This window comes from Hipposideros armiger, unplaced genomic scaffold, assembly GCF_001890085.2.
Source record: "Hipposideros armiger isolate ML-2016 unplaced genomic scaffold, ASM189008v1 scaffold_621, whole genome shotgun sequence".
NCBI classification, from domain to species: domain Eukaryota; kingdom Metazoa; phylum Chordata; class Mammalia; order Chiroptera; family Hipposideridae; genus Hipposideros; species Hipposideros armiger.
In genome coordinates this window covers 654,127-665,997 of record NW_017731971.1, presented here as the reverse complement: position 1 = coordinate 665,997, position 11,871 = coordinate 654,127, and the positions used below count along the sequence as shown (strand labels likewise).

At 45.7% G+C, this 11,871-nt stretch overlaps 1 protein-coding gene and 1 pseudogene across 1 annotated transcript in view; one reads left to right on the top strand and one right to left on the bottom strand.

The window, feature by feature from the left end:
- LOC109372267 (ubiquitin-conjugating enzyme E2 E3 pseudogene) overlaps positions 1 to 5,251 on the bottom strand; it is a 7,343-nt pseudogene extending 2,092 nt beyond the window's left edge.
- Positions 5,252 to 5,476: 225 nt separating this feature from the next.
- The window catches only part of ENSA (endosulfine alpha), a 7,385-nt gene continuing 990 nt past the window's right edge, over positions 5,477 to 11,871 (top strand). The window contains exons 1-3 of the mRNA XM_019625345.1: positions 5,477 to 5,685; positions 7,352 to 7,477; positions 8,955 to 9,121. Of these exons, the coding sequence (XP_019480890.1) occupies positions 5,629 to 5,685; positions 7,352 to 7,477; positions 8,955 to 9,121 (350 nt within the window). The 5' untranslated portion in view covers positions 5,477 to 5,628. The remainder of the gene's footprint in view (positions 5,686 to 7,351; positions 7,478 to 8,954; positions 9,122 to 11,871) is intronic.

Sequence of the window (11,871 nt, the reverse complement as noted above, 5' to 3'; positions counted from 1 at the left end):
CCCACCCCTACCCCACCCCCACTGACATGATTTTCAAATTGAAAGCCCTCTGCTCCAACCTCCCTCACACAGCCTTAGGTGACACATTACATTTCATTAATGATCCACTCTTTGGGGTTACAACTTCCCCCTTCCGGCTGAATACTCTTAAATTACAAATACTACAACAAGGAGTAAGCTACTATCAGGGGCTGACACAAAATAGACGCTATGTAAACTTTCTTCCTTTCTGAGATTTTCCAAAGGCCTTCGCCAAGCCAATACTTCACAGTGTAGCTGTTAATTAAAGTTGATCTGATTACTTAATCCAAGTTTAAAATGGCAACTGATAATATTGACTTGGTATTTTCTGGGTAATATAGTTACACTTTAACCAGAACTTCAATGCAATGAAAGGCAGATGTGAGATATTTATGATAAGAGAGGCTCTGAACTATTTTACAGTTTGTTAAGTTGAGGAAACCGATGGCAATACAAATGATTCTTAGAGACAAATGAATTTTGTCCAGTGAGATGCAATTGATTTCCACCCTGTGGAAAGATAATCTAAGAATTATATTTTAGGCCCTGTAGATATTGACCAACTATCAATATATACATCTATCAGCAAATTCATTTCAGCATTCTTAAATGCCTTATATATGTGTGTCTTCAGATTCTCTTTTGAACCAGCTTAACATCTTACTAGTTCCCTCATTTGTATGAGTTATGATTTTACTCTCTTGAAAATTGCCTTTTAACACTGTATTATTGTGGTCACTTAGCTACTTACCCTGGGCTACACTTAAGGCCAGTCCTAAGAATATAAATTTGTAAAGGAGGCGGGGAGAGGACAAAACTTGGTTAATTTCCTGGTATTCTCAGTCTGGCCCATCAGAGGGTGCTAATGGCATGTGTCTTAAACTCAGATAGTTCCCCATCTCACTTTTTTGTTTTTCCTATGGCCATTCTTCTGTAGAATGTTGCTTAAGCACCAGCAAATTCTACATTGTTATTCCAAGATAGCTCATCTCATATTCAAAAGATTTCATTCCTGCCCTGAAAAATTCAGACATAAGCAAGAGAAGAGACCCAAAGACCAGGAATAAACATGTAAGAAGTTGAGGCCTTCTTCTCTCCTTACTTTCCCACCTCTGGTCTGCTCTTCTCCCGGTATTTGCTTTTCTGTAAATGGCACCACCCTGCACTCAGGAATTTGGGATGCATCCTTGCTTTCCCCCATTCACACGGCCTCTGCCTTTGAGCAGGCCTCCCGAGTCCCGCCTGGATTACCAGTCACAGGGGTCCAGCTGGTCTCCCTCTCCACTCCAGTTCAATCCCCACATGGCTACCACAGTGAGATCTTTCCAAATCCCAAATCTAACAATACCATTTCCCTGCTTGAAATCAGAAGTTCCCCGGTTTGTCTTCATGAAACCCCAACACTTTAGCATGATGGACAGGTCTCCTCGGGACCCCAGCAGCCTGAACAGCATCATGTCTTACTGCCCCACACAAGTTCCCAGGTCAGCCTTCTGGCTCTCCTTAGGGAGCTTTTCAAAAATACAGATCCACAGTCCCCAGCCTAGAGATACTGATTTAATTAGGGTGAAACAAGGCTAAGGAAATCTGTATTTTTATAAAGCTCCCTGGGGAACTACTAATCAACTAAGCTTGCGAACCAAGGATCTAGTGTACGGAGTGTCTTCTGGTTCCATGTCTTTTCACAAAAGGCTCCTTCTGCGTAAAAAAAAGTTCCTCTGCCATCTTTTTTTTACCTTGAATATTCCTACACTTCCTTCAAGTGTCATTTCCTCCAGGAAGCTGCCCTCAATTCCCTGCTCCAGTGTAAATTGTCTTTACCACTCATCTCCTCATTCATCTCTGAACAAGTTGAAAATAGACACTGTCCTTTATCTTCACATCCGAGGTCCTTGGCACAATACCTAGTACATAATGAGTGCTCAATAAAGTTTGTTGGATGAAAGAGGAGTCTTGCTGAGCCAGCAGGATCTCACGCCCTCTGGGGTGGTCTCTTGTTATAGTTTCTCTCCCCCTTTTCCATTGTCCTCAGTCAGGGGTCACCTACCTTCTAACCTTTCAGAAGGTAGCATGACCCTCTAAATTATCTTCCTTTCCTCCCTCCCCCTGCCAATTTCCAACCTTCCTATTTATCCTCATAGCCCTAGCTTAGGTTCTACCTTGCCTGAAACATTCCTCGACCAGCTCAGCCAGAAATGATCTTTTAAAAAAAAAAGACAACAGAAATGACCTTTTCAACACTTGCACATATAACTCATTTGGTGTCACACACATACATTACCTAAGATTGTAGTTGTTCCTACACAATGTAAGGCCAAATGTGTTAGAGACTTACAGCTCACTCCCAATATATGGGTCACAGTCACCCTGTCCTAACCTTCCCTATCATTATGCTCTGGAACTTCAACATTTGTGACCTCACATTTACTTGATTACATCACTGTCACTGACTTTTTATGGCCGTGCCATATCTGCCACCAATTGTAATTATCCCAGGTTAGAGCTCATCATAACCTATAATTTTTCCACCTTCCTAGATACAGACTGAAATCTCCCTCTCACAGCAACCTCCTACTCTTCTACCTCTCTGTCTTTCCCACCAAATCTGAGCTTCATCTGTCTCATGACCAGTTCGTCAACTCTTTTCTGTTCTCCCAGTTCATCAGTCTCATTCTGTCTTTCCTAAAGAGCGTGGATGCCATGGTCAGCCATTTCAACAAACCGGCAAACCCATCTAGACTTCCTCATTGTCCTCCCTCCACTGTTCCTTCTGTACCAGTTGTTTGCCCCATTGAACGCTGGCTGTTTTCTTCATTCCAAGGCGGCCAGGAGTTACTGACTGAAGTTACAAAGCCATGCTGATTGGGACTACCACAAACTCATACTTATATTCCTTGCTGTTTTGAATTATTGGTATTTTTATAGTGCTGTTTCTGCTCTCATTTTTCCTAGATCCTCTATCCCACCCAATCATCCTTTGTTCTCAAAAAAGAGACCTCAGAAAAGCAAGGCCAAAAGGGCAGGGTGGGGGGGGGAGAGAAAGAGGAAAGAAGGAAGGAAAAAAGGAAGGAAGGCAGGCAGGCAGGCAAGGCCATCCAATGTGACTTTCCTAAATGTTTAGCCCCTTCAGAATCTCTGTACAGTCCCCTCCCTTCCACTCTTCCTTTCAGTTGCCAAAGACAACCTCCCTCTTGATCTAACGATCTCCTCCGACTTTTGTCATTATCTCCTCTTCAAAGTAGATAATTATATATTTTAGTTTCTCTGTCCATTAATCCCTTCCCCTTTTCTGAAAACATACTTAAGTCTTGCCTACCATCCAAAAAAGAAAACCCTTTGCTGCTTCCTCTTCAATTCATTGCCCCAATTTCTTTGCTTTACCATTAAATATTGCTACCACCTCTTCACTCTTTAACCACCTGCAATTAACTTTTGTCCCCTCTGTCTTTCACTTCTCTGTCACTTCTCTCCTGGTTCTGATCATTTGTCTCTCTGATCATTTGTCTCTGTGTTCCTTGCCAACTTTTCCCCAAGTTTCTGTTTTGGGACTTCTTTTTTTCTACTCTCTCCTTTGCTGATCCCATGTACTTCCACAACTTCACTAATATTTAGGTAAACTGCAAATTTTATTCATATTTAGCTAACACTTTTCTCTCAAATTCCAGATCTACATTTCCTAGAACCCTACAATTTCATATATGGAGGAAAACTCGGAGGACATTTATCCTAAGTCTTCATTGCCTGGGTATCTGCACCAAATAAATGGCTCACTGGCTTTTTAAAAGGCAATGTTTCCAAAATGGAACACCTTGTTTTCTGTCTACACCCAGTTTTATTCCCAAAACAATTCCTCTTCTTGAATTTGTTTCTCCAATAATCACTGTGAGGCACACGGCCTCCTCATTGCCTATATTCAGTCAGCTGCTAATCTAGTAGATTCCACTGCCATAGACTCTCTCAATTAGGTTCACTGTTTTCTAAACTACCACATTTCTAGTTTAAATCCTACTTATCTCCCACCTAGAGTATTGCAGTGGACTCCTGAGCAGACGGCCCACCTCTAGTCTAGTATCTTTCTGCTTGGAATCCTGAATTATTTTTGTTTATTACCACCAAATTAATCTTCCTAAGGAGCAGTTCTGATCTGCCACTCTCTGCCTAAAAACCTTGAATGTCTCTCATGGATTATTAAATTACTCACAAGTTCCTTATCCTGGCATTCAAAGGCCTCCATGTTCTAGACTTAGTTCTTTTTTTCTAGCCTTCATATTATGCCCATTTCCCAGAATACCCTTCTTTCCTTCATCTTTACCTGGCAAACACCTAAGTTCTTTAAAGCTATTTCAAATAAATAGAAGTATTTGAAATAAATACCACTTCCATCACAAAGCCTTTTTTTTACCCTAAACTATGAGCCTTCCTTTGAACCCCGATAGCACTTTATTCACACTTTTATTTCGATGCTCACCAGATTTTGTCTTGTATGATAATCTGTATTCCAGTGCTTCTCAAACTTTTCCTCTAAAAGTGCACCTAATTATATAGAAAAATAAACAAGTAGCCAAGGCTATCTTGTTGCAAAAAGCTGCCTGGAAAATTAAATTTTAATCTAAATTTAGCAGTGTTATTAGTATTAGATTAATGTTCGTTTTTAATACTCCAGGAAGATGAGTCTGTTTAATCTTGAGGATTTAGGGTCCCCCTGGCACACTGTGAAAACTCTCCCCATACGCCCACTAAACTAAACTAAGGGCAGAGACTGCCTTACTATACATGTAACCCTGTAAAACTAATATAGTACCATCTACAGATGCTCAAGAAATATCGTTGGACTGTGACTCAGGATACGTTAATTAGTGATAACTGCATTTACGAAATGTTTCCCATGTACCTAGAACTGTGCTCTGTTTCAAGCAGCTTACTCCATGGGATGACCCTGAACAAGTCTAACACTACAGAAGAGATAAATCATGGAACGTAAGCCATTTATGTTCCGCAAGACAACTCGGGTTGGGGACTCAGTCTCTCGGTTCCCCACACCAAGTGACACACCGGAATCGTGTTGAAGACCACTTTCAAGTCCAGTCTGACCTCCAAATTATTTTCTGGAGGTCGGTAATTTTCTGCTAACACTGCGCAAAGCTTAATCCTCTCCACCTGAAAATGAAAGGTTTACATCCTTACGCTCTCCAAAACAGCCTCCCGGGCGCGGGCGGTGGGAGCTGATGGAAGTCTGATCCCACCAAATGAGCAAAAATGCCAAAGCTAGCAGCGCCTCCCCCTAACGTCCTCCGCGGGTTTTCAATTGGTCCTTGTGTCTCACTCTCTTTCCAAATTGGTGTTCCAACTTGCCCGTCATCTCCATAGAACCCACCTCTCGCCACCGACTATTGGTAGATCGTTACGTCATCGCCCCATCTACCCCACTCCTATTGGCTCTCATAAGAAGGGGCGGTCGCAAAGTCACAGACAAGGGCCGCCATTTTGACTGAGCAACCCTAGTGACAGGAGCCGAAGGAACAGCTCAGGTTGTCCCCGTTTCCCCTCCCCCTTCCCTTCTCCGGTTGACTTCCCGGGCCCCCTACACTCCACAGCCCCGGTCCCGCCATGTCCCAGAAACAAGAAGAGGAGAACCCTGCGGAGGAGACCGGCGAGGAGAAGCAGGTGAAATGGAGGGGGTGCGGGCGGGCGAGCCGGGGGCGACCGTGATGGGGCGGGAGACGGTCTCCCACCAGTGCGGATTGGTCGCCATGGTCTCAGGCTCTGCAGAGGTTGGCCACTGTTTGCGTCACGCAGGGTGAGCTTCAACAGGGCTTGCTGCTTTGGTGCTGGTTAGTTGAGTCTATTGTCAGTCAGTGCCGTCCCCTTCCTGATTGGCCAATAGGCCTACCGCTCAACTCATTGGAGCTGTGCTGTAATTGGCCAAGTTTGGGCGCGGGGTGGGTGTTTGGAAAGACTGGGTGAATGAAAGGGGGCTGGTGGTCCTGGGATGCGTTGTGTGTTATTGGTTATAAGGGATAAATAAATAACCCATCAACCAGGCTGGCGCCCGCAATCTAAATCTTCCGAAAGATACAGGTCTAGGTAAAGACGTTTAGAAAGGACTGGCATTGGGGGAAGGGAGAAGAGGAATTATGGCTAATTTAAGGCGGCAACTTTCTCAAGAAACCTATTTTAACGGTTGGGGATGGTCTGATGCCCATCTTCAATAAGGACCCGACAAGAGGACTAGAGTTCCGTTCAGAATAATGGAGGTTAAACCTAGAAAAGACACCGAGCGAGTCGTGACAAGAAAGACGCCACCCTATTCCACCCCCTCCCAGACTTCCGAGGCAGTGGGACTTAGTTCACCCGCAATTCGGTGATGAGAGCTCGCCAAATACACCTCTTCTTGGAGCTTGTATTTGACTTAGAACATTCAGTGCTGGTCTCAGGGGTTCATGAAATACACCTGGTGTTATATCAGTGCCGGATTTCCAAGAGAAGGGAATGTAATTCCACTAAAAAGAGCCGCAGATTGGCTTTAGGTCCTTTTAAAAAAAATCACTAAAGAAAAGGGTGGTGGGGCCCACTCAAAGCAAGAGGAGAGTAACAACAGCGAGAGCCCCTGCAAGCCAGTCGAGATCTTGATATGTTCCCCAAACTTCCATCACTTCCCCCACTCAGGAAGGTGTTGACTTTTTGGCAAAAATTATAGGTAAATACTAGTGAACCTACTGTATCTTAATTTTCCTGAGCTTAAAAATAGTGTCATTTTCATCTCTGTTTATCACCTACCTACCACGTGTTTATGGCAATGCTGAAGCAATGTTGTCCCATTACTAAGGTGGAGATCTTTGGAGAAGGCTGAGACTTGATGACTATCTTAGACTCTGAATAAGAAGGGACTGTCTCAGCAATCACCCCGTTTGCTTTCCCATTTGACCTGCACTGCATGTTAGGGACAGCCTGGGAACTTTCCTACTCATCATGTATCGCCAGAAGCCCTTTCCTCTCATTGTCTTTCCTGGCTTCTGTGCTGAGTAAACTATGGCTCACTCTGTGATTGAAGTATTGTGCTTAGTTATTACCTTTTAACCAATTCTCACAGGTCACCGAGGTAGTTCCCTGGACGTAGTGTGAAAAGCACCTGTCTTTTTCTTCTCGCAATACAGTCATCTTGAATTTTAGGGATTTGAACAAAGGTCTGGCTTTATTGAAGAGCAGGGTGGAGAGAGCATGTTTACATTGCGGGTGGATTGTCAGGAAAGTTGATAGTGTAAAGGTTATCGAATATTAGAAGCAGTGTCTGCCCGGTCTTTAATTGTATTGGCCCATTTGTTCCCTCCAGGACACGCAGGAGAAAGAAGGTATTCTCCCTGAGAGAGCCGAGGAGGCAAAGCTAAAGGCCAAATATCCAAGCCTAGGACAAAAGCCCGGAGGCTCCGACTTCCTCATGAAAAGACTCCAGAAAGGGGTACGGGGAACGATCTCTTACCCTCTTACTGTGGAGCCCAAGGGGATGGGCCCTGTAGAGGCTCTACTGAATGCTGCCCTTGTCACTGGGCAGCTGTGGAGACGAGTTCAAAACTCGTAAAGAACAAGGCAAATGATTGTAAATCTCTGATATGGGACCAGTTATCTTCTGATGTCCCATGTACGATATTAAGGTCTAATGTAGGAGTGTTGGGGTGTGGAAGCTTGGGGGTGTGGGGGGAAGACGTTAGAGACTGAACTGCTGACCTCCCCAGGCATTCGCCTGTTTGGATGGTGGGAATTTTAGGATTGCACTCTTTAGGATTAGCGCTAAATTTCGGGGTACATCGTTTCAGAAGAAGATCAAACCATGTGTCCTGCAGGTTTCTTCAACTTGAAATGAATAGATTTCTTCAGGCTCTTGAAGTTAGCACTAGCCATTTACTCCCTCAGGAGACTTATCTTTCCTGTCCGAAGTGGTTCTCCTCCCCCACAGAGAGTCTGCCTTCATAGCCATCTAGCTCCTGAGCCGGTTTCTCAGCCCCCAGAGGTTCCTAAAGCTGACTGAGGGATTAGAAGTCATTGAACTCGAGCGTATTCTTCTGTGTGGATAAAACGGAGAGTGAAACAGCCCCTGTGGAGAATCCTAGTGATTGAGGCTTAGTCACAGATGATGATGTGATGCTGATTTGCAGTTTACCTTGCTGTAGGCGAGGCAGGCGTGGGCAGGCTGTCACAGCCATGGGACATGTGTGGGAGCAGTGGGAGCCAGAGGGACAGTCCATAATCCTCCTGAACAAGCCCAGTTTCTATTCGTGGTCTGGGAGAACAGTTCCCAGTTTTGAGGTTGGTCTCCTGCTGATGGCTGGATCGCCCCAGACTGACCCTTCTACAATATATATCTTACCCCTTTCTGTTTGCCCAGCACCAAGCCCTCTGCAGACTAACAGGTCCTTAGTAAGCCTTTATAAATGAAGTTAGTAATTTTTTTATTTTTTTATTTTATTGGGGAGCAGCCATGGGCATTGGTTACACGTTGCTTTCATGCTACAATGGCATAGTTGACTCTTTTAGGGAGGGCGCAGCTCACAGTGGCCCATGTGGGGATCGAACCGGCAACCTTGGTGTTATCAGCACCACGCTCCAACCAACCGAGCTAACCAGTCACCCTGAAGTTAGTAATTTTGTTTAACCATCGTGTACTGATGAGGCTACAAAGGATGTAGGGGTTATCTCTTAACTCCAAAAAATCTGTACTCTAGCTGGGAAACTGCTTACATACCTGAAAAAGTCAGAACACATTTGTTGGAGGAGATGTAAGTATATGTAACGAATGCTAAGCTATGTATGCATGCAGTTAATCAAGGAAGATGCGAAAGATCTGAGCATGGAGGAGGGTTTGTAATGGATGTGGGTCTCCTTGCTTGTGAGGAAGGCCAGTGCTCCTCACTCACCTAACCCTCCCTCTTGTCTCTTAGCAAAAGTACTTTGACTCAGGAGACTACAACATGGCCAAAGCCAAGATGAAGAATAAGCAGCTGCCAAGTGCAGGACCAGACAAGAACCTGGTGACCGGTGACCACATCCCCACCCCACAGGATCTTCCCCAGAGAAAGTCCTCGCTCGTCACCAGCAAGCTTGCGGGGTAACCTGGGCCCCCCTTCTCCTCCCCTTCCTCACCCACTGGACTTTTATATATCATAGGCAGGGATGGAACAGGCACCTAGTTAGAACTTCTCAGCTTGCTAGCCAGAAGTGACTGTGGTTCTGCTGGGGGCTGCTGAGAATGTGATGTGTGTTGAAGAGGGGCTCTGAGTTCATGTCTTTGGTTAAATTGAGATTTCTACACCATCACTGTAGCCCAGGCAGGGGCCCAGGCGTAGGAGACTTCTTCTTCCCGATGAGAAACTGGGGCGCTGTGATTTCTCCTTTCGGTAGAGAATATCCCAAAACTGGTTAGGCTAAGCTTTGGGAACAATGTGGCTGGCTTAACATCCCCAGGCTAACCTGACATCCTTGGGAAAGGGAGATTGAATGAAGTCTGTTTTCTGTGCTTCTAAGTGTTTTGTCCCGTAGGCTGCTATTGCTTCATGTCTCCATTATGGCAGGTTTAGAGAATCCTCAAAAAGAAAAACCGATTTGCTTGCCTGAAACCACAGTGCCCACTTAACCTCCCTTATTCAGTGTCTCTTACAGTTTGCCCTGATTGGAGAACATTAGTCACACAAAATGGGCGCCTTCTGTCTCTCTCCCAGCATTTTGAAAGTGTCGTGGATTAGTGGAAAGAGCACTGGTTTAGGAGGCAAGATAACCTGGGTTCTGGTTCCGCTCAGTCTCTGCAGAAGTGTGGTGTAAGCTTGGTCAAGTCATCTAACCTCTCAGGATTTCTTATTTCCTTGTCTGTAAAATAGAGTTGAATATGGATAAAATTCTGATTTTAAAATCCTTTAACTGCCCCCTGAAAAACTGCTCTTCATTATAAAGTTAGAAGTGAGGCAGGTCCATGGGTGAGCCTGGAGAAGGGAACCCTCTGAAGACTACATGACGAGAGAGGAAGTGGACATTTCGGGGGTTATAAATTCAGGCAAGAGGGCTTCATAGGGTCATAGGGTCAAGAAAAAACTTCTGAGGGCCGGCCAAGTGGCTCAGTTGGTTAAGAGCTCACTCAAGAGTGCGAGCTCTGAGCAACAGGGTCACCAGTTCAATTCCCAGCCTGAGCTGAGCTGCCGCTGAGCTGCCAACAGGTGGCAGGATGGCTCAGCTATAAAAAAAAAGAAAAAAAGGGGGAAAAAAACTTCTGAGAAGTGAGCCTGGAAGCTTCTTGCTGCTGCCCTGACCCGCTTTCCTGGCCTGTAATCTGGGCCTTTGCTGCTAACAGGTGGCTGCGGCAGCTGCGCTGTGGGCCTGAGGAGACATGCTCAGTCATGCACCTGGAGTCCCACAGTTTAGATGTAATCAGATGCCAGGTGTGTTGTTAGGGAGACAAGCAGAAAAGGAAAGAGCTGAGCTGGCCTCTGGGGCTTAGTACTACCAGGGGCTGGAGCTGGAGCTGGAGCTGGAGCGGCAGGTTCTTAGGAAATGATTCACCTGGGAGGAAGGGGGATGGGGAGCGAGAGAGAACACTGGGCGCTCCCCGCCTTCCTAGAGCTCAGCAGCCAGCCCCCGTGTGATGAGAAGGAGCAGTGCTGATTCACGGCTGGTGGGGCAGACAGAGGAAAGGGGTCGTAGGTGGCCGGCGTCTCCAGCCCCGTCAGTGATCACTAGCGTGGCCTGAATCTTACTGAGCGCAGCCTGCTCGTTGCCACAGGGAGGGCCAGGGTGAGAGCTGACTGCTCCAGAGAACAAGACTCTGTAATCCTCTCGTGCCCTCTCACCTCACAGGTTCTGATGGGCCACACGCTGGGCCCAAACCCCCGATGTGCATGGTGGGGGGTGAAGGGGTGTGCTTCTCTCCCGACTGGCCATCCACGCTTCAGGCTGCCATTCAGACAGGGTAGGAGAAGGTTGGTGAGGAAGGAATGGAGAGAGCAGGACCCCTGGGTTCCCTGGCCCCCAGACCCCTTGAGTGTCACCTGTAATTGTATATAATTTCTGTGTTTCTTGCTCCATTTCCTCATGCTGTCTTCCTTAGTCTAAAGTCCATGTGGGGAGGGGAAGGTGACGAGTATCCTTGTATAGGTTCCTCAACTGTCCCAGCCATGTTGTACATAGATATGTCATGTTATTATATATATAAATATATATATAATTTTGTACGTTTTCTTCATCTCCGATCTTCTCGAATTTTGTACTTTTCTGTCTGAGCCGCTTTCTCTATTGGTTCGTGTGAATCCTCAAAACTGAGGTCCCAATGAGTCTGGTCTTAGGAAGGAATAGAAGAAATAGGGAAACCAGGAAACGGTTGGTCTCGCTCTCGCTCCACCTGCTCCTCTTGAAGGCTAAGAAACAAGGAAGCAAGCTACATTTCCACTGCGTGAAGTACCTAACTCCCACAGCCAAGAAGGGTCATTTCCAAGTCCAAACGTTGCTTTGATTAAGCCTAGATTATTAAATCCACTCAGGACAGCGTGCTGAGGTCTGGCCCTGGCCTCACTCAGCCCCACTGTGCCCCCATCAGTCTCCGCGGCTGTAAGCGGCTGTGGCCATGCCTGTGAAACCGAGCTGCTCCAAGGCAGGAGGCAGCTTACACCCCTGCAAGCCTCCAGTTATTTTGATCTCATCTAACGGATTGTTTTTCTGTCTTTGTTTTCATGGGTATCTCCAAAAAGGCAGAGAACATTTTGTTTTATGGATAAGACTGAAATTCTCTCTCTCTCTCTCTCTCTCTCTCTCTCTCTCTCTCTCTCTCTATATATATATATATATATATATATATATATATATATATATATATAT